The sequence below is a fragment of the Antedon bifida genome, chromosome 9 (assembly GCF_963402885.1).
Source record: "Antedon bifida chromosome 9, ecAntBifi1.1, whole genome shotgun sequence".
NCBI lineage: Eukaryota > Metazoa > Echinodermata > Crinoidea > Comatulida > Antedonidae > Antedon > Antedon bifida.
The window spans coordinates 17,360,015-17,387,244 of record NC_136234.1 but is presented as its reverse complement, the minus strand read 5'-3'; the positions used below and the strand labels follow the sequence as shown (position 1 = coordinate 17,387,244).

The 27,230-nt window shown below is 32.7% G+C and overlaps 2 protein-coding genes across 3 annotated transcripts in view; both read right to left on the bottom strand.

The window, feature by feature from the left end:
- Window positions 1–6,512: 6,512 nt before the first annotated feature.
- LOC144851949 (protein cornichon homolog 4-like) overlaps window positions 6,513–27,230 on the bottom strand; it is a 59,740-nt gene continuing 39,022 nt past the window's right edge. Inside the window, exon 6 of the mRNA XM_078709621.1 lies at window positions 6,513–6,524. The gene's annotated coding sequence lies outside the window, so the exon portion shown is untranslated. The remainder of the gene's footprint in view (window positions 6,525–27,230) is intronic.
- LOC144851946 (cell division control protein 42 homolog) lies at window positions 21,600–26,554 on the bottom strand. Of its 2 annotated transcripts, XM_078709618.1 has the most exons (4): window positions 26,468–26,554; window positions 25,925–26,352; window positions 25,355–25,413; window positions 21,600–22,926 (listed from the first exon to the last, which is right to left on the bottom strand). In XM_078709618.1, exons 2-4 carry the CDS (start codon window positions 26,229–26,231, stop codon window positions 22,474–22,476), a joined length of 819 nt encoding a protein of 272 aa, XP_078565744.1. In that variant the 5' UTR covers window positions 26,232–26,352; window positions 26,468–26,554; the 3' UTR covers window positions 21,600–22,473. The 2 variants fall into 2 exon arrangements, with proteins under 2 accessions (XP_078565744.1, XP_078565743.1); XM_078709617.1 differs by having other exon boundaries at window positions 25,925–26,531.

The window sequence follows — 27,230 nt, the reverse complement described above, 5'->3', positions numbered from 1 at the left end:
AATTGTTTATAATAGGAAGTAAAAGAAAACGTTTTAGAAACTAAAATTTCAATAGGACAATTTTATATTGTTCCAAGGCCAACTTTGCGAAACAATCGTAAATTACTTTGGTTCTTCTGAAATCTAAAGATTACTGTATTATAAAATAATCATATTTTACCAATTGTGGCATTGTTTCCGCAAGTTTTTAATGGGCTATTTTAGAATCTTTGAAAAATATACTTAAAGAAATCATATTTCTATTATATCTCTCTCCATCAACTTTATTTTTGGTGTATATATAAAAATCTACCATTTTGAAACTTTTTTTTTTTACTTCAGTAATTTGTTTGGTATATTAGTTGTGGTATATTTAATTTAATTTGTTTTCTTCAAAATTAAACACATTTCAACATAAGTGTCCCCTAATAGAAGTTTCCCCAGAATATAAGTTGGCCGTATTATTAAAAATAACATTGTTATCTTGTATTAAGAGGGTTGGCCTTTTAAAAATGATATTTCCCCTCGTTTGTTCAACAGAAAAGTGTCCTCTTGATGTCCCATGAATAGGAGTGTGAAATTGTAAAATATCATTATTTCATATCTGTATACAATAAAATGTAAATATTTTTGTTATGCTTTTTATCAATCAAATAATTAAGTTGCCATCAAGGTTGTTTGTTACTTTCTCTTTTACTATGGCCATGTGGTATGTCTACCGTACTATATAATCATGTGGTTTACATCCGGATCTGTGTTTAAAATAAAAGAAAGTATTATTTCGTAACAGTTAATCCCTTATACAACTGCTTTCCATGAATTTAACAAGGACATATATATATAATATTTTTCTATTATGTCATTGAATTCTAGAGATACCATCATGAGTGATACAGCACATGTATGATTCTTTTTTGGGGGGTGGGGGGGGGGGGGTTGTAGGGGAGGAGGTGTGAACTATAGTTAAAGTTTTAAATAAATACTGTATTTAACTCTTCCTCTCTCTCTCACCTTTTCATAAAAAACTTTAAAATCATTTATTATCATTGTACTCAAACTAGACCTTCAAACTGTTTTTGTGATGACTTTATTTATTTTATATATATAACTATATACAAATGTATTTTTTTCTCTTCGTTTATGGATCTTGCGTGACAAGAAATCTCTTCTTGCAAGATCCTCTATTAATGATATTTTTGTACTGTCTCATTATAGATTACCACTCTTTTTATTGTATTGCTTTTACCATTGATAGAAACTAATAAATTTTGAATTATTATATTATATTACTTTTAAATTCACAAATCTGAAAATCATCCATTTGTCATAACCAAGAAACCATAATGACTGTAAGAATATGGGTCTGTTTTTTTTTCTGACTTTTTTTTCTCACTTCATAAGTCACTGAATGGTGCGAACATTTGACTACCGACAGTACTCTCTATGGATAATGACGTCATTACACAACCAACGAACAATTACCAATTACATTTTTTTTTCAGCAAAAACAGGCCCTATATCTTACAGCAGCTCAAAATTTGAATAAATTCTAGCCTCTTAAATCACATTACTTCATACGCAACTCCCAATAGGTAACATTCTAGTTAATACTGGAATTATGAGAATTTGTTCATAGATTTCGCATTTTACATAATGATTTTACAGCATGATTTATGGCCGCTTTAAGTGTTGTAATAATAGTCAATCATGCAGCCATATGTTGTTGTATTTGCTTTTTGAACACATGTTTATCATACACACAATGGCAGTGTATTAAAATGAGGGAGGTGGTGGAGAGCAAGATCAAAGTATAAAGCTCTGTCTACACTATCAAACTTTATGTGACAACAAAATGTATTTAGGTTAGAAACTCGGAAACGGTTATTGTGATTAGGATGAGATGATTGGCAGATGTTACTGTGTTTGAATCTCTGTTGGGACGACTTTTTCTCATTCTCATCCCTCACTGGATGATTTAAAGTTCCTTAAGCTCTGTCTACACTATCAAACTTTATGTGACAACAAAATGTATTTAGGTTTAGAAACTCGGAAACAGTTATTGTGATTAGGATGGGATGATTGGCAGATGTTACTGTGTTTGAATCTCTGTTGGGACGACTTTTTCTCATTCTCATCCCTCACTGGATGATTTAAAGTTCCTTAAGCTCTGTCTACACTATCAAACTTTATGTACCCATATATGGACATGGTGATGTAATATCACTACCATATTTGGGCACATCACACTTTTTTGTCACATTAGTTTGATAAAGCAGAGCTTTAGAGATCTTTGAATGGAGAAGAAAGCCATCAACTCAATGGAAAGAGCTATTTTTTAAATTATTAACTCTGTCCATTAATTGTTCTTCATTTCTTTTTTCTTTTTAAATTGAAGGGAAATTCCACTGTATTTTGGAAAGTCAAAAACTCTGAAATGGTTATGATTACATGATTGGAAGATGTTCCTGTGTTTGAATCTCTGTTGGGCGACCTTTTCTCTCATCCTTAAGTTCCTTAAGCTCTGTCTACACTATCAAACTTTATGTGACAAAAAATATGATGTGCTCATGTGCCCAATACCATATATTTGGGCTCATCAAACTTTTTTGTCAAGTTTGATAGTGTAGACACTTTAGTAGGCCTGTAAGTTTATATAATGTATTGTAAATAATATGAGCAGTAATACACGGTATATCTTCTATAACCTTTTTCCGTTGATGAGGTTTATAACTAAGCATATGCCAGGAACCTCAAATCTAAACCATAAAGCCATATAAAAGGGCATTGAAATAACCTATATAACTTTGCCTTATATAATAACACCACAAACACCCATGGGTTCTTTTTTATATAATATACAGTACATTGTTACCTTGATTTAAGAATTCATCTTCCTGAGCTCTAAAAAATCCCACAATATTAAACTATGAGTCTATGTCACTATTGTCCAATCAAAAGCTATCTATACAAAGATACTATTCCTTTGTGATTTTATATCATTTGTATTTTTCCTCCGTCAATTGTCTTGTCATTTTCGTTTGCGTCACAAGATATTACACATGTCTGCCATGTGACACCTAAGGCCGATAATAAGACACATGTCTATTATATGAAATTAAAATCTCTTCCTACAGGGTAAATGTCATGATCATTATTACTTGTTTGTAGCCTCTAGTAGCAAAACATGTTTTTCTTGTGATTGTTTTAAAGCTATAAATAAGTTATTGTAACCCTCTTGCAGTAACATTGACACATTATGTTGGAATAGAAGAAGGATTGCAATTACGGAGAAAAGAGAAACTTCTGAAAATTGCATATTTCAACTAAACTATTTCATTTTTGGTAAATGTGTATTATTGTCATTCTCATTGGTGTAAATACACGGGCAGTGACATAACGGCTATGAGTGCTCACTGGCTAAACCCAGGAGCCCCTGAGCTTATGGGCATAAAGCATGTGCTTAAAGGAAAACACGGGCATTCAAATTTGTCCAGTGTTGGAGGGCCGCTTAGGGTTCCTAAACCAGGGGCCTCAGGTCTCTATGTTACGTCACTGTACACAGGTCAAAGTTTCCTGGTTAGCACTCCTAAGGGGCCCTCCAATGCTAGGTTGTTGCAGTGGGCTGCTCATCCTCTGGGGCCCCTTACTAATTCTCAATACTGTATCAATTGGTCTAGTATAAGCCTTAATAGGCAAATACTCTAGTGTAACATGTATCCCCTGTGATGCCTTTATCCTAAAAAACCTTAACGTAATGTAGGTGTCACATGTGATACATTTGTGACACTGTATTACATAATTTGCCTATAATTCTGAACAAATTACGCCATATGTGGTTGATTGATGACCATGCTAATGCAGATACAATGAACTGTACTATTATTATTATTATTATTATTATTAAAAAGTACAGTAGCCTACCAGCAAAATTTTTTCTAAATTGTGCAATATCTTTCATCGTACTCGTTCCATATGGAGGTAGGGCTATAGCCATTTCCTCATTAGGTAGGGCTTTCCTTAACAATCAAGCTGAAATTGACCCCATGTTTAAATCTGGGTCTTTTGGAAGGCTAGCCTTAATAATAATTATATTGATAGACGTATTGTAAATTAATCATTTTATGAATAAATGATGATTGGATAGCTTATTCATTCTGATTTTCAGGAGTATATCGATTACCGAAACAGTTGTATATAGAATTAGTATACCCTTTCATTTTCATGATGCACTGTTTGACTTAGAAAGTCATTCTGCACACACTGTAAAACATTATGAGCATGCACAGAATGACTATTAGACTCAATAGTTACATGGTTGCATAGCAGCTGTTGAGTTGGAAAGTCATTCTACACACAGTGGAAAACATTATGAGCTTGCACAGAATGACTCAATTACAATCAGTTACATGGTTGCACGTGTCATGAAAACAGAGGGTCACCATTATTTAAAGACCTATTTAATGAAAAAATGTGTATTGAATATGAAATAAATATTCCTGCAAATTGCTTAAGTAGATCCATAGTGCAAAAGATAGGAAATAAAGTGCAATACTTCATTGTACCATTTTTAGGCCCTCAGCCTCCCCCAAGCCTCTCCTGAATCAAAATCCTGGATCCACCATTGATTACTAAATAAAAGTTAAAAGTGTGTTCCCATATTACTCATGCAGCCTTGAGTTGAATCATTAATATACTATTTAACCTGTTTTTGTGTTTTGTTGCGTACAATCCATAATTGGCCTATTTTTAGTAAACCCAGATCATATGGCCTTCAATAAAACTATCATCAGTATTTATTTCAAATCATCTTCAGGAAATTCTATATAATCTGTAGTTTAGATTTGGTGACCTTTTGAATATTTGTAATTTTAGTAAGTGGGATAGTTGGGAAAGTTTTCACATTTTCCCCAATTTTAAATGCTTTTTTCTACATGGGATGTTAACGTATAAAATATTTGCGAAAATCATTACATTACTTTTTTTAAATCATTCTCAGGAAATTCTATATAATCTGTAGTTTAGATTTGGTGACCTTTCTAATATTTGTAGTTTTAGGAAGTGTTGGGTAGTTAGGGAAAGTGTTTTCCATTTTCCCGAATTCAGAAATGCTCTTGCGTATAGGGGATGTTAACTTATAAAATATTTGCAAAAATCATTACATTACTTTTTCTTGTAAGGTGATTTAAGTGCAGTGAAGTGCACAACAGGTATTTTCAGACCTCTTTATTTATGAAACTTTATAGAAAGCATGGGGTTATCAATCATCACGTAAACGATGTTGAAAAATGTGCATTTACTCTATGTCCTGAAAAAAGGGGATTGTCCCTTTTAAACATGTATACCATCATGCATCATTACCACATCATCGTTAATCTTCTGACTCATTGGTTGGCCAATTCTCTCATAATTCAATCACGTTTAATGAATCTTTGTTGTGGGTTTTTCAAAATCTTTTGGTTTTTCCTTGGGACACCGCTATGAGTCATTGGTTAGTTCAGGTATGTACACATGGAAGGGTTTAACTGTTGTATATTGATACACGATTGCAGATTACCTGTCAATTAAAAGATGGGAAAGAATAATCTACACACATCAATTGCTTGTGTTAAAAGGGTGATGATGAACTAGGGGATGATTCAGTGTTTCAAGAATTATAGTCATGGTTGGAGGCTTTAGCTGCTATCACATGCGGCTGGATTCAGTCCTCTGCCCTGAGAATATATTGTGAGCGTTGACCATGCTTTCACATCAAGCATGAGATTGGTTATCTGTTGATTGTTTAAAAGAAAAAAATTGTACGACGCTTCACTGAACCCATTTCCCACAATATTTTTCTGACGGCACCGAAACGAATGTAGGCACGATGTGAAAGCAGCTTTAGGTGAGGATTTTGTTGGGATTTGAGTCCAGAACTCCCGAGATTGGTAGACAGGAATGGTAATCTCCAAGCTACAATACCACTTTTTGCATTCTGTACAATAAGTTTAATACAACGTTAATGTGGTGTTTTGCCGACATTGTGGTGTGTCGATGTTAGACCTACATGATCTTTGATTCCTGTTCCAGGAAACCAATAATTGTTTTCTCACGGCTCTTCAGGAATCTTTTTTATTTGACTAACTGTACATTTTAAATTAATATGGTGTCATAAACAAGGTGTCACAACAATAATCCTTAGAAATTAGAAAATCAAGTTTAAAATTAATTCCATGTCCAATATCAGTTCAATTCTTTTCCATCCCTTTTACATATTTGAATTTAGCACTTTTACACCTTTGTGTCAAGCTGCCACCAAACTGCTCTCATCCATCTGTCCATGGCAGGGGCTGAGGTGCACCAGTACACCGAGGTAACCCCTCCTCTTTCGAAAGATGCACTGTGTTCACACAAGTCAGATGTGTACACTGGACCTCCAGTTCTTATCCGAGAAGACTACACCAGAACTAAATGGTTCGAGAGCTTTGTTAAACATTTGTTTAACACGGATACTATTTTCATTAAAACTCTTTATTATTTCTTTTTCAAACTTCCCCATCCCGTTCAAGCTATTCTGCAACTAGAACAATTGCATTAAATTCCCAGGCACTCATCATTCAAAAAGAGATCATACACACCTGGTAATCATGACAATTGTATGCCATCTTTGTGTCTACATTTGGTTTTTGTTAAGCCCGTCTCTGACAAATTATGAATCACCGCATTTTCTATTGTTCAATTTCTTTCTTTTTTTTGGACGCAAAATGAACCATAAAATGCCTAATACTTTCGCTTTGAAAAAGAACCTCGAAAAATTGTTCAGTTCATCAAAAATCGGTTTTATTCAATTTAAAGTATATTTTGGTGTTTTAGCAACATTTCGCATTTGATATTATAAGCCTACTGTACAGTGCAGAATCAAATATTTACTACCTAATATAAGAGTATCCCAATGAAATTGGGGACAAACCAGTCACATTGTTTTCAGATTCAGCTGCATCTTTCATCCAGATATCCGTCGTTTAAGGACACACAATTTTTCTTTGGTAGAAGATATTAGTTAGAGTGTTAAGTTCAGTTTAATTAGATGTTGGTATATTTGGCATTTTAAATTGTGTAGCCAATTTCGTTTGGTAGCTGTAAATGATGTAACTAATCCATTCAAATTAGTATTTACTTCATTTTACACCATTTGCAGAAAACTGCTGCAGTTACAGTGTTCATAAAGAAAATTTTCCATTAAGTAAAACTTCCAAAATTCCCATGTGATCCTTAAGGAAACATTCCCATTCATTCCATAAGGAAGTATTAAGAAAAAAAATAAAGGAAATCTGTAGGGTGAAAGCAAAACTAATTTTGTACACATCCTGTTTTTGTAAGGTTTTGAATCCTTGTTTTTATGACTTGTTTTCCCAGTGTTTTCTTTCCATATTCCGTGTAACTTTCTCATTAATTAAATTTAATCAAACTGGTATTTTCAACCAGTTGTAGGACGAAGACCCCAAACGTTGAGGCATTTTCAATCACACTTTATTTCTGGAAAAACATGGTGTACAATAAACCTGACTTACAATATGTTTTTTTTTAAATAGATTCTCTTTTTGTTTTGTATTGTTTTAATAATTGTAACTAAAGTTGAAATTGAGTTGAAACAATATCGTCAAATATGCATATGTTCTCAGATATGATCTCAGAGAATTTAGATTCATTAGAATGAATGAAATAGAAGCATTATTAGATGGATGTTCCCCCAAGAGCTTCAAAAGCATTGTTACAAATTCTCCCAGAGGCCGCACTTATCATAACAAAGAGGTTAATAGTCTCATCAGCAAATTCCATTATTTGTATATGGTGCTCCACCCTTTAATTTTAATGCTACGTCAACCACATGATATTAATATATACCGTATTACTCATTATTGTAATTATTAAAATTAGCATTGTATTCTTATTTCTGTGACTCAAGAAAAACTAACATATTGTATTGTTATATTGTTTACACAAATTACTATAAAACATACATATACCAGTATGTAATTAGAAGGAAAAATATTAAGTAGAAGACAACAATTATAATGAATGGAGAATATGCTCAAGGCCTTGATGAATAGTGGTACCACACCCTCAAATAGGAAGTTATGGATCGATACTGAATAGCTATATTTCCGTTGGATTAAAACCTACAAATAAAAGCTATAATCTCACTGCTAAGTGTAGATGCTTATTAACTCTGCATATAGTAATCTTCTAGGTTAAGCTTTTATTTAGCAGCAGCAATATAAAGCGCAATAGAAGTGAAGGCTTATCTTTGGTAGTGGCCTTCCAATCCCAAGGTTCCTGGTTCAATCCTGACCAGGACACCATTGTAACTTGTAACTGTTTCTATTCTATTCCACTCACTAATAGTGTTAAATGATAATAGCAAGTTAAATAATAATAGTTCTTTTATTCATACATTTATAACAATATTGTACATAGTCTATTTTTATAATTCTTTACTTTATATTGCTTGTATTATTTTTCTGGAGTTGGAGAGACACGCCATTTGGCGATCGTTGTCTTTGACAGCTTTTGTCTTTCTTCAGTGCTCCCTTTTATGTTTGTTTCACTGAAAGGAATAAATAAAATAAAATAACTGTGTATGAAATAGAAATATAAATTAAACACTAAACTGCCCAGTGATATTAATAATATTAATTAATTTGTAAACAGTGGAGATGATGAAATCTGTGAGAATGGCATATATGTCATAAGGTTCTTTTTCCTTGCACTGTGTAATTATCCTCTGCTTCAACCTTCCTTCTACAGTACGTAGATTTATTCTATTACCTAATCAAAATTAAACAATGAGGCTAACTAACTCATCTTATTAGATTTACGTTGCAATATTTATATGTTGTATCACATTATGCTATGTACCTTCTATGCGTTCCCATACCTTGAGCGATTAAAATCTTTATTCTACATACGATCCATACTAATTAAGGCAATTTGACGTCGAAACGGATTCCTGTCTATGTCATAACATAATTACTATTGACCAAACTCATCATTAAGACCGGCCGGGTGCTCATAATTTATTTGCGGAGGAATTCGCTTGATTTATCTGTTAACGTTCATGACAACAGAATCAGACTATCGATAGTGCGGACATGATTAATGAATGTTTACAAAGGGAGTCAGAAAACAACATAGCTTAATTGAGACTTGACTTAATAAGTTACACATTTCAATATTATTTACTTTCAAAAGGTCAAAGAATAAATCATGTGATAACAAAATGTGATGTGCCCATATATGGACATGATGATGTCATATCACTACGAAATTGCGATGTGCCCAAATATAGTAGTGATAATCCCAAACATGGTAGTGATATGACATCATCATGTCCATATATGGGCACATCATGGTTTTTTGTCACATAAAGTTTGATAGTGTAGACAGAGCTTAACATTGTCTTTATTCCTCCTAACATATCATTATATGGTTCAATCCCACTGAAATATTATTTGATTGATTGAAATAAATTACCATATCCTCTTACCATTACTTAAATTTTATTCTTATATCACCAGCTGTAAAATTATGCAAAACATGGGTGGTACGCAAATTAAATTTATTGCAACCTTCGCAAAATCATTGTCCGTGAAGTTTAAGCTGTGTCAAAATGAGGTAAATAAATTAGCTTTTTCCTAAATAGGTTTGATAATAGTGCACAATTAATTAAAACCATACTTAAAACTAAACTCAAGGAAAACGGTTACTTGAGGCTTTTATTTCATTTCTCCTTCAACAGCGCTAATAAGTATAATTCTGCGAAAATATGAGCGCTAATTGAAAACTATCTGACCAGAATTATAATCAGATCTCTTTGTAAAATTATACTGGATACAGCATAAAAACGAATTGCATAGAATAACATAATTAAATTTCTAATGGATATCAATAAATGTATTGAACAAAATACAAGACTTGAATATTATTCTGAACAAATCTCTTGTGTATTTAGCTAAAGCTCTGTCTACACTATCAAACTTTATTTGAAAAAAAAAATGTGATGTGCCCATATATGGACATGCTGATGTCATATCACTACCATATTTGGGCATATCACTACCATATTTGGGCATATCACTACCATATTTGGACACAAAACTAGTACGTAGCTTTATTCTGGTTTCCCATTTGTTATCAGGTGTGGTTTGGAAAGAGTTTCTTGTACGGAAGTTTTTGAATATATTACACTACATCTAACCCCTATACAAGAGGGATCCCCATTAATAAGGAGAAACTTTGTTAGGTCCTAAAAAGTGTCCCCTTATTAGGTGTTCTACTGTACTTACTATACAGGAGATGTATTTCATTCTGAAACTGCAGCTTTAAGTCGTCAGATTTCCCTAATGTGCCGTTTTCCATGCACAATTTCATCTACCTGTTCTTTACATCACACTCAAGTTGTGCAGTCTGAGCCAACTTCTGTGTTCTTCATTCCTTGAGGTGTAATTAAAAGTTCATTAACTTACTTTAGCTGGATTTGATTGGTTACTGCCAAGAACAATGATTTAATATGATTTAATGTTGAAGATGTTTTTAATCAAGTCACATGATGGTGCAGATGATGATTGCATGGTTTCATTTCTCCTCGAGGACAAGTTATTTTAATTAACATAACTTGTGGTTTTGAATTTCTTCATGATTATACTTATCACTGTTGATGTCCTCATTCTGATTATTGTTGTTGTCATTAAGTAGGCTAATTTCTTGTTAGCAATGCCTTCATCATCATCATTATCACCATCATCATAATCAATATTATGACATACAATTCTAGTGAAAATAGGCAAAACTAAAATTATTGATGTCATCACCTCTTTCGATCTGCGGTGACCAATGACCAATCAATTAATGTATTGTCGGTCATCGTCTGGATTTAGAAACCACCAAACCTGTGTCTAGGTGGGGAGAGCGGGAATCTAGGACACACGTCCCAGTATCTCCGCATGCACACAATGTATTAATACGACATAGTTTGGTCGTCGCAAATCAAAAGTTCCCTATTATCATCATTGGCCTAAATCAATTGGCCAATTAAATAAATTAATGTGATAAATTTCAATTGTATAAAGAGATTTATTATTATTAAGTATTTTATTTATAAGATACAACAGGATATTGATTCAAATTCTTTCTTTATTATATCAACAACATCATAATATATTTGCTATCATAATAACATATCAAAAGTTCTTTTTGAAAGGAGTGGTATCACCAAAAGGAACACTTGGGTAACCCTGAATCAAAAAGTTCAATTTCCAGGCCCAACTGTACTATTAAAGCTTATAAAATTGATTTAATCTTAATCCAACGTATTTTATTACTTCCTAGAATCTGCCCAATTTTCCAAAGCTTTGGACGAAATCCCAACACCTGTTCTTTCAAACTTAAAGAGCATCATTATTGTTATTACTTTTCCATCTTGATTTTGCATCTATGTAATATTATTGTAATCATTACCACCATATGCCAAGTTTACCAGTAATAATATGTAAACAAACTGGATTAATGGGACCTTGGTAACGAGTTGTCTAATTAGGATTAACACAAGGGCTTAACTTAATTCTTTCAATGTCAAATGTTGCTCCACATTATGCTAGGACTTTTTTCTCTATCGGAGTTAAATACAGTCTATCTTGTGATTTAGTTTTTTCTGCGTTCACACGCAAATAATAGATTACACCAGTTAAACATCTGAAAAATCGTCTGTAATCTGGTTGGGAGCCTAGGTAGTACTATAACTTTCTGAAACATATTGGAGTTATATCAGAGGTAACAACAGAGAGGTAAAGAGAGTTAAAACTGATCACACAACCACTAAATAAGCTTTAACTCCGATATGATTTGGATCAGCTTAACTCGTCTCTGTGCATGCTTAACTCTAGTTCTTTGGAACACTCTGATTCTAACATGTCACATTCATTACCAGTATATAAGATGCAGATATTCAATTCTAGCATGTGATGGGATTTAACATTGGATACTTCAGTACATTACAAGTGTCTAATATTCAACAAAGAATTAACAAGAATCTGCCTATGAAGACAAGAGAATATCATGTATTTCTTGTGTTATTAGGGGGACACCTTAGGAACACAACAAATTATCCCCTTAATAGGAGCCCAGGTGTCTGAGTTCTCTGACTTGCATTATTCCAAAGGAGGTCTAATTTAGTTGTATAATAAAGAATATTTTAACATAATACATTTCAGTAAATAAATAAACAACGCATCACTGTTATGTATCATGATCTGTGTGTCTATTACTGTATTATAAGAACACCTTTCGGCAATGCTAGACACTTGGCACATCTCAAGGTCTTGTTAATCCAGGGACTATGCTAGGCCCCTGGATATAGCTGTAAAGTTATATTAACTATAATAAAGAAGATTTAAAGGCACATGACACTTTTCATAGGGATATATTGCTAAATTTTATTACTATCTTCTTCCTCTTTATTTCATAATTTATCATTTTTCAAGAATTTTAACAGACATGAATGTACACACAATATTATGTATTACAGTACGTGGTGCAAAAGATTTAGCATTATAGCATGGTTTACTTGACTGGTTCTGAGGTACCCCTGGGGTGGATCCAGAGTTTTGTTTGGGAGCGGGGTTGTCTTGTTGAGGGTGGGTGTCTGCTTACCAGATAAGCAGTTAAAGTACGTAGTGAAAGTGCCTGAGAGCAGGGCTGTCCTTTGAATAGGAGTTGGCTGAATAGAATTGCCTCTCAATCGTTTCAATGAATGTTCCCCTTAATGGGGGTGTCCCAAAAGAAGGGGTTTTTACTATATTTATGTAAACCAAGGAGGCCTACAATTATATTTGAATTGAATTAAAAACTAAGTTTTTTGAAAATCCATATTCCAAAATATATTCATGCTATATATTGTGATTATAAATTTGCATTAGTTTTTTCATTAAAATTTCCATTCGTTTTAAAATTTCAATCCGTTAATAGCCATTTGTGCTCGTTAGGCATAATTACATGTATAATACCAAGCAATTTATTCAACCTTTAAAGTATGATTTCAGATTATTGATTTTTTTTAAAGCACATAACATTATGAACGATTCCTGCCTTGACGTTATCTACTAGGCCTAGAAAAAGAGTAAGGATAAATGAATATATTATTAACAGGGGGTTAAAAATATGTTGCAAATTGGAAAGAAATACTAACTACAGATTCAAAGTTCTGGTGAATAGAACAGTTAAAATGGTTCCTCTGCGTCATATTCATTCAGCATCATGCCATAAATATCATTTCATGTTTCTTTTTTCGTATTTGTAAAGCGACTAGAAACATTTATATAAGCGCTTTATAAGACAACCATTATTACTATTATTATTCCAATGATCTTCAATAGATCTAATCATAGTTGACTGTATGTGATACCTTGCAGGTTAAACCCCCTACCTTCCCCCCAGGGGCGGATTCAAGTGGAGGCCCAACTAGCCCGGCCCCCTCTAAATTTCACAAAGTTCAGTGGTTCATTTCACCACCCACCTATTTCTAAATCCTGGATCCGGCACTGCCTCCTTTCAAAGAGCATATCAACAAACATAAAATATTTTGTTTACTACAAGGACTCTTTTGTCATGTTTAGCAATGTTTCGATAATTTTCTTGCTATTTACATAATACATATAGGCTTTAGTTGTTGATAATTTAGTTTCTAGTACGAAGTACCTTTTCACCAGGGAGCTAACTCCATCATTTTAGTTTATAAAATAGAAATAGTTTATAAAATAGAAATGAAAAATAAATGTATTCAATCGCTTCCTTTTGTTTGTTATGTTGATACCTACAGTATCTCTCATTTCTAAAACTGATTTTAAAAAAGAGGCAAAACCGCAATTTTGATTTAGATTTCTATTAGGATAATGCTCATCAGAAAGAATACAAAAACCTATCGTTTCTTATCATATTGCTTGATCACATTATGGTCCCTAGTCATTTAGTATAGTACAAAGCCTACAAAAGAAAGAAAACCAAAATATAGCAATTTTGTCTGTAATTGTTACAGTGCACTTTTAAATGCCTACCAATACAAAAGAATACAAAACCTTTAATGTTTATCTGTTTTGTTTATCTTAGTCCAATCCAATACAAAAACTAAAGAATACAAGAACTACCTGTATTATTTATATTGGCCCCTTGTAATAAAACAGTTTTTTTAAACCACGTTATAACAATTTTGGATAAAATTGTTATTCAGTGTACTTTTAATGGAATACAAAAACATATGTCGCTTTCAGTATTAGTTGTAATAGTCTCTTGTAATAATAAAAGGCTGTTTTAAAACCACAATATAGTACTTTTTAGTGCACTTTTAATGTAATCCAGCACAAAACTAAAGAATATTATAAAACCCTTTATCACTTATCTGTATTAGTTTGGTCCCTTGTAATAAAAGGTTTTTTAAAAACCACAATATACCAATTTTGGCAAAGCATCAAATACAAAAACTTGAATTATGGTTAATTTAATAAGTGCTTTTGAAATCTTTCCAGAACAAGTTAACGTTTGTGAAAAGAATTCATTTACAAAGCACTTTACCACTTTTTAATTTGCAATCAACTATACAACAAGAAATCAGAGGGTAAATCTACGCTATTGTATCAAGCCTTTCACAATATCAACATTTTGTCAGCTATTCTTCTCCGATATATAAAAGAAGTCTAGAAATTTTAAATCCCAATAAAGATGTTATCAAAATAACAGTTTATTTGCATTGTGGGAGCTAATCTAGACTTTAATGCAAAAAAGTTTACTCCCCCTCTCTTAATTATCGCAACAATGCACGTTTTCTAAAGGATTTATTTCTAATATCTGTTCATAAGGTGCTTGACTTTTCTATTGATTCAATATTTTTGTTGAAAGTATTGTGAATTGATAAGTAGCTTGTTTGGTTTGTGTACATTGGTTGTAATTGGTTTTTTTTAAATGGAAATAAAAATACACCAAAGTGAGCTTTATAACAGTGTATACCTTGATAGAAAGTTTAAAAATCCTGTTAGCTTGCTAACTTAGTCATAATTCCTGCAGAGTAGAGTACTCAGTTGATGTCCTCATTCACACGTCTGGAGTTTTTCTATAACTTGGAAAACATTAGTTAGTTAGATGTTCTATTTGTCTTTGTATACTGCTCTAATTAATGTACAGCGATTTGGTCTTTTTTTTTTTTGGAAAAGCGCTTTATAAATCTATATAGTATAGTATAGTGTAAACGCTTTCTCACGGATCGAAACTAACCCGAGCTGAAAGAATGACCAAGCTCAGAAAGAATGACCAAGCTAGTTTAATCAAGTAGCATTACTATCTTGGGAGGTCCTATACGGTATTAAAAAAATACCATATTAAATACGGTATTTACATGGCAGCAGAAACAGGGCATTTGATTGGAAAATAGTAGTATAACCACCTCTTTTGGGAAACCCCTATTCAGTGGACACTCCTATTAAGGGGAGACTTTGTTGAGTTCAGATAACTTGAGATTTAATATGAGTTCTATACTGTTGGGCAACTGTTCTATGGTGGCCTCAATACTTTTGGTAAATCCGTTGTTAATGCAATCCAAATATAATCCCACACCCCGCACAACCACCCCCCCACCCCCCCCCCCCACCTCCCCATCATTCAATACTGTCATCTACAATAATAAACCATAGGTTTGAATATAACCAAAGGTTCATTAAAAAGTACAAGTGACCAAATTTACAATGTCCAGTCAAAATATGACCATTCTAACACAAACCAAAATATTCCGCTTTATCTAAATCATAGCAAAAATCTAAATGAACCCAAGCTTTTGACAATACAGATTACCTCAAGCTCAATGTTCAATCGGAAGGGCAGTTTTATAGATGGATTGTTTACACCTTATTCCATTCATTGTAAAACACCATAAGATTAAAATAATACCGATTGAACTATAGGTAAGGATTTGTTAATTGTTGAACACTTACCTTGGATTTGAACAGACTCAATAGTTAATTGTTAATTTCCGATTTTTCCCAGCCAAGCCTAAAAATCTGGTAATAGATTTGTTAACCTTGTTTACGAAAAGGAAATCAAAGGGTGAAAGAGTTTACAATATCTCTACTATCACACCGAATCTTCCCTTACTTCGGGTTTTCTTTTATCTCATTTCATTGGTTCACTGATCCATGAGTTTTTGTTGATTATTTTCATTAATTTAGGGTTTTAAGTTAATTTCATTCTTGTGAGAAAAGAACCGTTCTGCATTTTACAAAAAAAAATCCAATTAAGTTACACCATGACTAAAAGTAAAACCTTCGTTTAATCCTGTTGATGATAATTAGAATTAATTATCTATTTAATTATAATAACGATAATCCTGTGCACTTTTTCATGTATTTGAGGTCAAAGAAGATTAAAAGGGTGATTTTGTTTATTATTAGGTCGTTGACTTTATAGAAAATACCTAATTGTACGGTCCTGTTGCAGGACTCGCAGTAAATCGAGTCGTACAAGTCATGTGGAACATAAAGCACATGATACCCAGTTTTTGTAGCGTATAGCAGACAGCCATAAATGTACACTCACCAAAAATGCATATTAGATAACCACATTTTTTAAAAACATAAAGTGTTTGCAAGACAAGTAAGAAAAGAGAATAGCAAGAGAGTTGAACCTCAACCTCACAGTTTACAACAACCAACATATCAAAACACTACTGTGCTGTCTCCTCTATGACACATGTATGCACAATGTATGCAAATTAGTGTTAATTAATATGGGGTAAAATGGACACTCTTTCCGAAAGATGGACTTGTACTTTTAAGTGCACACAAGCCAGAAGTACTGTATTAAGCTCTGTCTACACTATCAAATTAGTTTGACAAAAAAAGCGTGATGTGCCCAAATATGATAGTGATATACCCAAATATGGTAGTGATATGACATCATCGTGTCCATATTTTTTTGTCACATCAAGTTTGATAGTGTAGACAGAGCTTTAAAGCAATTTTCTCTATCACTCCTACATACATTTAGCTATATTGCAAAGAATAAGAACCCCATTAGTGAAAGAATATTTACTTTGTATGTAAAAGTTACATACATCTTATAAAAATATTTATTTCTTATAATCAAAACAATCTTTTTAAAATTTTGAATAGTGCGGTTATTTATAGGATGTCCAACGTTTCTGCTTACAAAAGATTTTAAAATATTCAGTGACGTTGTTTGCTTTCCTTAGAAGAATGTAAATAACTTTACCATTGTATTAATGTATATACCTTAAAGGAACATGTTTTGTTGAGTCACTCGACATATGGGCTGATTGGTCATGTGATTATAGTAGCAAGTCATAAGGGGATTTGGTATGGTAATTAGGTAGGATGAAATGCATGTGTGGCGTGGGTTGGATGGGGGTGTGGGGGTGTGTGATGAATGAAATAAGAAACCAACAATTATAAATTAGTTTTTGTTAAGGCAGAGGTGTAAAGATACTTTTACGCAGATATTTTGGTCTTGGCTGTTTTTTTGGGTTTAGGCCACCCAAGGCCACCAAATGTTACGCCTCCCATATTTTCTACAGGTCTTCTTTATTTTTAAATCTTTAAATACAATGGTTAATACAATGGAGGTACAGTATGGTTAATTATTAAAATTCAATTCCTTGAAAAGAACTTCTTTATTCCCTTTCTCCTTCTCTCAATTTGTTTGTTAAAAACTAGATACTTTATTCCATCCTTCACAGGAAATTCACATATTTTTTTTATATTTTTTTTTTGTTACTAACCCAAATAATCAGTATATAATTGTAAATATACAGTATTTCCAATGTATTATTTTGTTTATATTTTTCTTATGACCCGATGAAAACATAGGGTACATCAAGTATCTGTGAATAAATAAAGTATATTATCATTATTAACCATCATCCAACTCATCCATCAATTTTGTTCCAACTCATCCCTAATACTTATTCTTTTCCTCACTAATCCTTTATCAATTCTTCATTTAAAATTTAACATATTTAAACCTATTTATATAATACATAACTCATATGATATGTTAATGATATATCAGTAAAAACAATATATCCAAACTTATACATTTCCCTTACAACATCGCACATTATATTTTGCGTTTATATTTTACGAGCTAAATTTATGTACCTTGGGATTTGTTGTCTCGTTTGGAGTGAATTATGCAATGCTACACAGACAATAACGCATGCACATAATAAATTTCATACATACTGTATAATTTATATCATACAAACAAGTTTGTAAGAATATTTGTATGATTTGTAATACTACAATACTATTTTTAGCTTTAATTGTCAAACTGTTATGATACACACAACAATTTGCATAATGTAATATTGATATATTTGATATTAAATATTTATTGTATAGAATATGCATATCCAGGATTTTTATATAGAAAATGTTCTTCTGGTGGTCTCTCGTTTAAAAAGAGCACTTTAGCACAAAAAAAAGAGGATGGTTCATTTGAACCCATAAATACCCCCTCCCCCATAAATTCCCCCTCCTTCATAAATTCCTCTTCCCCATAAATTCCCCCTCCTCCATAAATTCCCCCTCCCCCCACCATTTGTGATTACAATATTAGTAAGGAATCTTATTATTACCTATAAACATTTATTTTGCACTTTACACTATTAATAAATTAATATTATTTCTGCATATGGATAACCTAGTATTTTATTAATCATGGATTATGTTATTGGAAGACAGCCAAAGCACAAACTGGCACTTGGCAAGTTTTCCAAGAAATATATAAGCCTTCAGTATAATGTCTTTATAATTTCTTTGTATCGGTTGGTAGGTACTCGGTTATATTTTTGTTTTAACAGATGCATAATTTGAATGACATTTGGTATCATTTTGGTACCTTGTTTGTTAGATTATCCATACATCTTGAGTGGTTAGCCCAAACTGGGTAGTATATTTATTTTTTAAACCCAGGAAAGATGTTAAATCCTTCAAATTTAATTTTTGTGTAAAGAGATGCGGATAGAAATATTGTGAATTTGGAACTAGCAAATTACAGTAGCCTAATTGTTAATTATTTTGTTTTTAAAACTTGCATATGGAATTAAGTTTTCCCACATAGATACAGTATCAATTAGTTTATGCAATTGGCAGATAGTTAAATACGCAACCTTGTAGTCACTCTACTTTACTTATGTACTTTTTTTTTATGTACTTTTTTTGTATTTTTTTATTTGGAAAAGCTCTTGTAATAGTTCAACATTTTTTCACAGAATTTCAAAGGAAATGTAACAAACAGTTGTGCTTTAATGTCACCGTTATGATTGACAGTCAGCTATCTGTGGTTAGACAAATTCATTTGTCATAGATTAGGTATTGTCAATCAAATAGGACTTGAAACTATGTGGTTTTGAAGATAAAATCATTTGATTTATAGTTCAGATTGTATAAAAAATGAACAGTACAGTAATATACAGTTTTATTAAAACAAGAGAAACAACAGCGCACTGTTTTTAGTGGTTATCAAAATCCTGTTTTTGCTACAGTACTATATACCAGAATGTTCCCAATCAAATGTTTCCAAAAATAGTGCATTTCTTGTTTACCCGTGGATGCATGTGATTGGTTCTCATCTTGTAATTTGCATGCATCTTTGTATTTATTTGCATAAATTATGTAAATACGTGCAAACAATGAATATGTCTAGTTAAATTATCTCAATAATCAATTTCTAATTTTTTCGGATGTGTTCCCTCCACGCGGCTATGTGCCAATCGAGGTGCACAAATTAATTTTAATTTTTTATTTTTATACATATGAAATGCCATGTGTGCCAAAATATTTATTTTACACACCTTGCTGCTGCTTGATTTTAATTAACATAATATTACAACATTGCTCCATGAACTTGTTCATCAAATCATAAGTAAACACTCTCAGGATCCTCTGTTTGCAGTGCCTCTAGGCCTTGGTTAACTTCCTGCTAGTCTGAATGGGAGATAATGAAATTTAATACTTCCCTTTGTGTTAACTGTATCCTGGATTGGGAGGCACTGGAGGCCTAGCTTGAGGCCCATATCTTGTGTAACATGGAAATCATAGGAGATAATGCAATTAAGTCTGGACCCTTATCTTTATAGCTATAAGGATGCAGTTGTGGTAGGCTATTGGGTGGAGGTGGATGATCAAGGAGGAATTGATTTATTCCTCTATGGTATGATCAAGAAAACCAGTCAAAATTTCTTGCACCCTAGCTTTAGTGTCCAAGTTTAATTTTACGACCATCTACTTATCTCAATTTTCACATTGATAAGCCTCTCTCTCTACTTTTACCAGTAAAACTAAAAGTAGATGATTGAGAGATCTTGTTATTAACTACATCCACCCTAGTATTCTGGAAGAGAATCTTTCTTTTGCATAGTTAAAATCATCAAAGATGTCAAGGAAGGGCACTTATATTAGCAGAAAATCTTATTTAGATCTTTGCATACAGCTACATTTTAGACAACCACCTATCCCTCGCTTTTTGATTGACTTATATCATCCCTTATATTATCTGTATCTCTGCATTGCATTGCAATCATACAAGATAATATTAATTTAATACTTCCTATTTCCTTTTATCTCGGAAGGTACCTCAATCCTGTAACGACCTGCTGTAGTCAATTCTCCCACGTTGTGTGTAAGCGGAGATTTGCAGAAGGAAATATACATGGCCTACCACACCAATCAAAAAATATTCTGTCCTTCACAATTCATATGGATGGTTTAGCATTATAGTTTACAAACAATATAGGATATATTATCTGGGGAGGTACCTCCATCCTGTAAGAACCTGCTGTAGTTATTTCTCCCACATTGTGTGTATGCTGAGACTTGCAGAGTGAAAAATACATGGGCCTTCCATACCAATCAAAAAATATTCTGTCCTTCACAATTCATATGGATGGTTTAGCATTATAGTTCACAAACAATATGGGAAAGCATACTCTAGTAGGTTTAGTCTGTGCGTGTACATCTTATTGACTTTGCTATGTATGGCCGTGAGTATTTATGAATTGATTTGTGAAGCGGTTACTAAGTAAACAATACTTGAAAGTTAGTTTGTTTAGCTTTTAAAGTGGTACTAACCGCAAAACTCATTTCCGAATTTATTCTAGGTCTTGTAGAAATGGGTGGAAATGTATATCTATTCATTTTATTAGCAGAGTTGGAAATTGTTGTATTCAACTTTCGACCTCCGGTTCTGTTTGGTCTTAAAACTGAATTTAACCTTCCCACAGTCAATGTATAAAGTGTCTGCAACTCCAAATAGTAAGCATCGTCAATGGCTTAGCATTTTAGCGGAGAGAATTTTTTTTGAGAGAGATAGAATTATATAGATAAACTTTTTCAAATTGGTTGTAAATACTTGAAAGGATTTCAGATATGAATATAAGTTCATATTCAAACCATATTTGTTTGTATTATTAAATTCTTCTATTATTAGGTCAACTTTATTATGATTGAAAGCGATTTGTTCCGTTCGTGTAGTTTCTTCATTCACTCCGAGCCGCCAGACAAACAAACAAAAGACTTTGAACTCAACAATTCATCTGTAAAACAATGCACTTTTATTTAATGCTTCGATACGAACATAAAGACAACAACACACCGCGCCATGTCGGTATTTACGAACTTGGTTTCTAAATAAGAACGAAAGTAATTATAGATAATATTACTGTCATTTAACAAATGCAGTAACTTGGAGTTTCATAATTCTTATAAAAGTTTTTAAAATGGATAAATTTAATTACATAGTAATCAAAAACCTTTCCTCTTAAAACAACGTTTCGATCCCACTTAAAATGAGAATCAACCCTCATGTTCATTCCCTCATTTTGTACACATACATAATTTACAATATTCTAGTTCCCACAAAATAAATAAATCTTATATCTTTTAAACATATATACAAGCTCAAATATTAATTTACAATAGGCCTCAAATGTACAAAACATTTGTTGATATATCAGATTGTTTACAATATTGTTCAAACTATTAACAACAAATCCTCAACGTTTAGTAAAAATTGCAATCCATCAATCATTATATTATTCAAAATAGTTTTTAAAATGTTTTGGATTTATAGTTGTTTGGTCCAATCAGAATCCGTTTTTGAAAGTCTTAAGGATAGTTCTCCGATAAATGGACATACAGACAGACAGAGCTGCCAAATCTTTAGGTACTGTACAGTACAATCCTTTGCATAGTTTTTCTTCATGTTTGTACCATGTACCAATTTTTTAATTCCTGTGGACGATTCAGCACTTCTTCCGCGTCACTAGTGTAGAGTTTCTGTAGTACTTCTTCCACACCACTAGTGCAGTGTCAATAAAATCATCACATTCGTTACACACTTGTATTAGTATTCTACTTGGAATGTAGATGACGTAAATTGCATCCAGAATTTCTCGTTTATCTCTCATACAATACAACACAGCTTTTTCCAAACAGATGGTTTTTGTTTCTGCGCTTTTAAGTATTTTTTGCCTAATTTGCTTTTCCTTTTGGGCGGTTCTGTGATTTTAAGCGCAGACAACATCGCTGCGTCAAACACTTCTTTCATGTTGTGTTGCGTTAATGCTGAACATTCTAAATACGACACCGCGTTCATCATCTTCGCTCTTTGAGCTGCCTCGGCCTCTGTTACAGGCCGTTCATTGTTTTTGGCCAAGTCTATTAAGATGTTTACATCAGTTCTTAAGTCGCATTGCGTTCCTACTAAAATAATTGGCGTTTTCGGGCAATGCCGATGTACCTCTGGAAACCATTTTTCTAGGACGTTTGTGTACGATGTCGGTGAAACAACACTAAAGCACAACAGAAACACGTCCGTTTGCGGGTAACATAGCGGCCGTAATGTATCAAAATCATCCTGCAAGACAAAAACAAAATACAATATTTATTCATAAACTCGTTACTCAACACAAAGCATAGTTTTTTCTTTTGTTTTGTAGATAAGCCCATCAATTTTTATTATCTTTAGTTTTACATTGACATAGAATGCGACTCTGATATGACTTTGAATGTATTTGTTTGTGAATTGAATATTGATATAAATCCTTAGAGGCTCAACGAAAAAAAACATACCATCTGTTACAGTATCTCAATGAATCTTATTAAATCTATGTATGATTTAACATGGTAGTGTGTACCAAACAACAAAGAGTGTTTTATGTACGATTCAGTCATCTAATTTTTAGTTTTTATTACCATTTTTTTAATGTAATATGTACTGTACAGCAGACTGTAATGTTCGTATTGCTATAAATTTTACATTATTATTACAATTTAGTGATTTTTTAGCTGCTTTTTTTTTAGCTGTTTTTTTTAAGCTAAGTTCAATAGTAAATTGTGGTTTTATACAGTATGGTTCAAGAGCTTTATAACCAGACATCATGAAATATACACCAAACACCATTATTTCAGAAAAAAAATCCACAAAAAGAGCCAAAATTTGAACCCATTTAAAAGTTTGTTCTTTGTATAAATTTAGGAAATTAGTTGTATTCATAAAAGGATCATGTTTTGTTGTATATTTAGCTTGAAGCATCGCAGTATTTGTACCTTTGTTTAGCATGAATTATGGAAGTTAGGGCAACGTGGCCGCAGACAATATCTAGTAAATCATGCGTTTTGAGACGCTTTTGTTCCTGTATGGGAAACCTAGCGATGAGAATGGAAAGCCCAACGGCAGTCAAGTTTAACAACAGTGAATAACCCCAAAGCTAGCATAATAAAATTTAATAGTATTTTGGTGAAGAAAAGATCCGAAGATTATGAACAGAAATGACACCATACATATTGTAACTATATTTTTGCACTAAATTCTGGTCTTAGCTCTCATGGAATAGACCTAATATACTTTATACTGCTTTAATGTACGTTTGTTAATATGCTTTCAATTAATGTAAATTGTGTTCTGTTACCGAAGGTCGCATATGATTATAATTTTTGGTTACACCATGAGTTGACCTTCTGCTATTACTGGTGTAGTAATCATTAATGGTAATTATTTGCTAAGGAGGACCACCCCGACATCATCGTCCTATTATTATGTTGTTTATTTGTGGTGATTGTGGTCAAACTAATTATTAAATATTTCCTGTGATTACAGTACACCTGGTAAAATACTAACTATACAGAATCAATGATATTTTTAATGCATTCAGTGGTGTAATTTTTAAGGCAGTTTTATATTTGAAGAAAAACTTTCTACTGCCGATTGTGTCAAAATATTACTGTATATATCAACCATACAGTATACTGTACAGTAATTTAAATTAATTCATTACATTGTACTGTATGTAATCCCAGGCCCATCTTGATAACATGACAGCCATCTGTGTCAATTTAACCCATGGTGGTCAGAGATATAGGTCAGTGGTTTAATTGACCACAAAGGTCATTATTATTATTAATGACAAGTTACAGCACATCATGAATCCCTTTTTTTTTAATATGTTTTATCGAATGTTAATCGTTATAAATTGAAGATTTACATTTGTATATTTCAACACACATTCTATCTATAGTAAAATCTTATTACAGTAACCATGATTTTTAGAAATACTTAAAAGCAAGTCTACCGTACAACCAGGTGTTATGTTGACATACCATTACCACATACTGTACTGTACGCACTTCCTAATTCTACATCTGGATTTTAACACCTTCCAATGAAGCGTACAATTGGCTTAACATTTTTGTGACGTTCCCCATTTTTATACATTTTTTTAAATGACCAAAAATGGTGCAAGTTTCACTCTTATTATAATTCTCTTAATCCTAGAATTTTTATCCAATTATGGTTGAAATCATGTGGAATGCTTTGTTGCAATTTGATAACTATAAATATTATACGTAACCAGTTAAGCTGGCTCGACTGTTATTTGGCTTTGTATAAAATATGCAACATCAAGGTTCGTGTAGCAAGATAAATCAATAATCGTCGGATTAACGCCACGCTATTTTCCATCTCAATAGTCCGCAAAAGTTATCAAATTTCTGGCCGATGAATAGAATGACTGTGTGTATAAACACTGTGGTGGGTGTGATATTTTGTTTTTGGATCGATGGTTGGTGTCATTTTGAAAGTGATGTTTTATTAGTAGACTAAAAAGGTATTGTGATCGATAGGGTTGTTTACATAATAATATTAGGCGAATTAGTGATTTAATTAACAAACTCTTCCCAACCCCCACTCCCCTCCTTTTTACCAGATGTGTACCCTGTTAAATTAAACTGTTATCAGTACTTTTTTTCAGTTTAACTTAAAGATATTTAAATTTTTGTTTGCTTACCTGTCCGGCTGTGTCGCAGAGTTGAAATTTTACTGGCTGACTGTCTACTTTTAATACAACTACAAAACAAACGAAAACAAAATATTAAAAATATGTGTGGATATAGAGAGATAAACACCCAAGGCCTAAGTTTCAGGTCATTTGGCAGTCAAGGTTAGGGCCAAAACACCACCTCTCGCTGCTGGTCCTCCGGCTTCCAACCGTGTCGTTAACAGGTCGCGTTCCAAGGACAAACTTAATTTCAATGGATGTATGTTGGAGTTAATGCTAAAGAGGTATAACCCAAGTGCGAACCTTTCCCATTAATAATTATAATTGTATAGACATTGGCGGTTAAATTCATTAAGTCAGACATTAGGTCTCGGTTGCGTATTTTTCTCAACAACACCCGCAAAGTCCTCCCCATGTACTCCATAGAGTTAATTCTACAACTGTAGTTTGGCATAAGAAATAATAAATTAAAACCCTGTACTGACTGTAATTTTAATATTCCACAAATGAAAAAGTAGCTAGCTACAGTAGCCTAGGCCTATAATACAATTTTAGTTTTTATGCAAGTAGTAGTCTTACCTGAATAATTATCAAATGCTGTTGGTACATATTCTGTAGGGTACCCATTTGTAGTGTAGCTCACAACTAGGCTAGTCTTGCCTACAGCACCATCGCCTAGCAAAACGCATTTTACTGTCCTTTCAACCTTCTCGTCTGCTGCTGTCTGCAATTCTAATTCCTTGAGTTTCTCGTTAGCCATCACCAACTTCTTTTCATTACAAATCCAATTATTATCACCATTTGAAGCTTGTACGTACGGAGGCATTGCTTTGCAACGAGTCGAATGTAAGTCTCGAAAATCTTTAGTACAACTTGTTAAAACCATTTGATGTTATTTTAATATGTAAGACCTGCCAGCATCTCTTCCAACAATGACTTCTACTTGAACTTGATTGGTGGTGTGGTTGGATTTCTAACAAGTCAAAAAAGCACCACACGCTTCAACACTACAAAGTAAAATATCCAAGAAGAATGTGTAAAGCAATTATAAAATCCTATGAAAAAAGCTACCGGTTTTCTAATTAATAATAATTTGGTTAAAAAAAATACCGGTCCTCTTACTAGTGAGTAAACTTTACAACTAACTTCAAAACGAGGAACACTTGTGTTTTAAAATTCACCGACAGTTCCGAAACCAGGAACTCGGTGACTTTCGTTTACATGCAAATGAACTACCGACACGCTTTTCCCACTCTGGCTAGCTCCGCCCACAAAGCTTATAGAGGGCGGCAACAAACTTTTTTACAATACAGTATTTTAAAATAGCACTGGCGATTTATTGGGTGTATTGTATAACGATTAAAAACAATAATATCAATTAATTTCAATTTATTCAATAAAAATCGTCCAGAAATAACAAAATACGAATAATACAATAATAATTATACATTTATTTCCATAATTGGTAGAACGAATTTTTGTTAAAAATATAAATAAATGTAAATTAATGCGAAGAAAACAGTGCTATTAAAATGTAGTGTGACGTCAGATTTATCTAATCATCAAAGAAACAATAATATTTATTATGCCTATATTATCTATTAACTCACACTTTCCAGCAATGACATGCACTGTTATATAGATCCACCTACGTCAGTAAATTTTACAGACAAGAGATAATGTTATGTTTTCACTTCCTCAAAAACAGATAACAACATAATGATAGAGCTATTTTACTGTCTCACCAATTCGGATATCCAGTATTATCCGCCGTATAAAAGACCGGGCTTAATGACTCATCGTAAGAGTTATACCGCAACAATACCATCACCAATCAGTGTAACAATTGGACCATCAAATGTGCCTTTACTTTCCTATGATTAAT

Excerpts from the sequence above, each read along its gene's own strand:
- LOC144851946 (XM_078709618.1), bottom strand. The coding sequence starts at position 26,231 with ATGGTTTTAACAAGTTGTACTAAAGATTTTCGAGACTTACATTCGACT. Across the intron at positions 25,414-25,924 it reads AGCATTTGATAATTATTCAG|TTGTATTAAAAGTAGACAGT; the intron begins GTAAGACTACTA and ends TTTGTTTTGTAG. Across the intron at positions 22,927-25,354 it reads TCTGCGACACAGCCGGACAG|GATGATTTTGATACATTACG; the intron begins GTAAGCAAACAA and ends TTTGTCTTGCAG.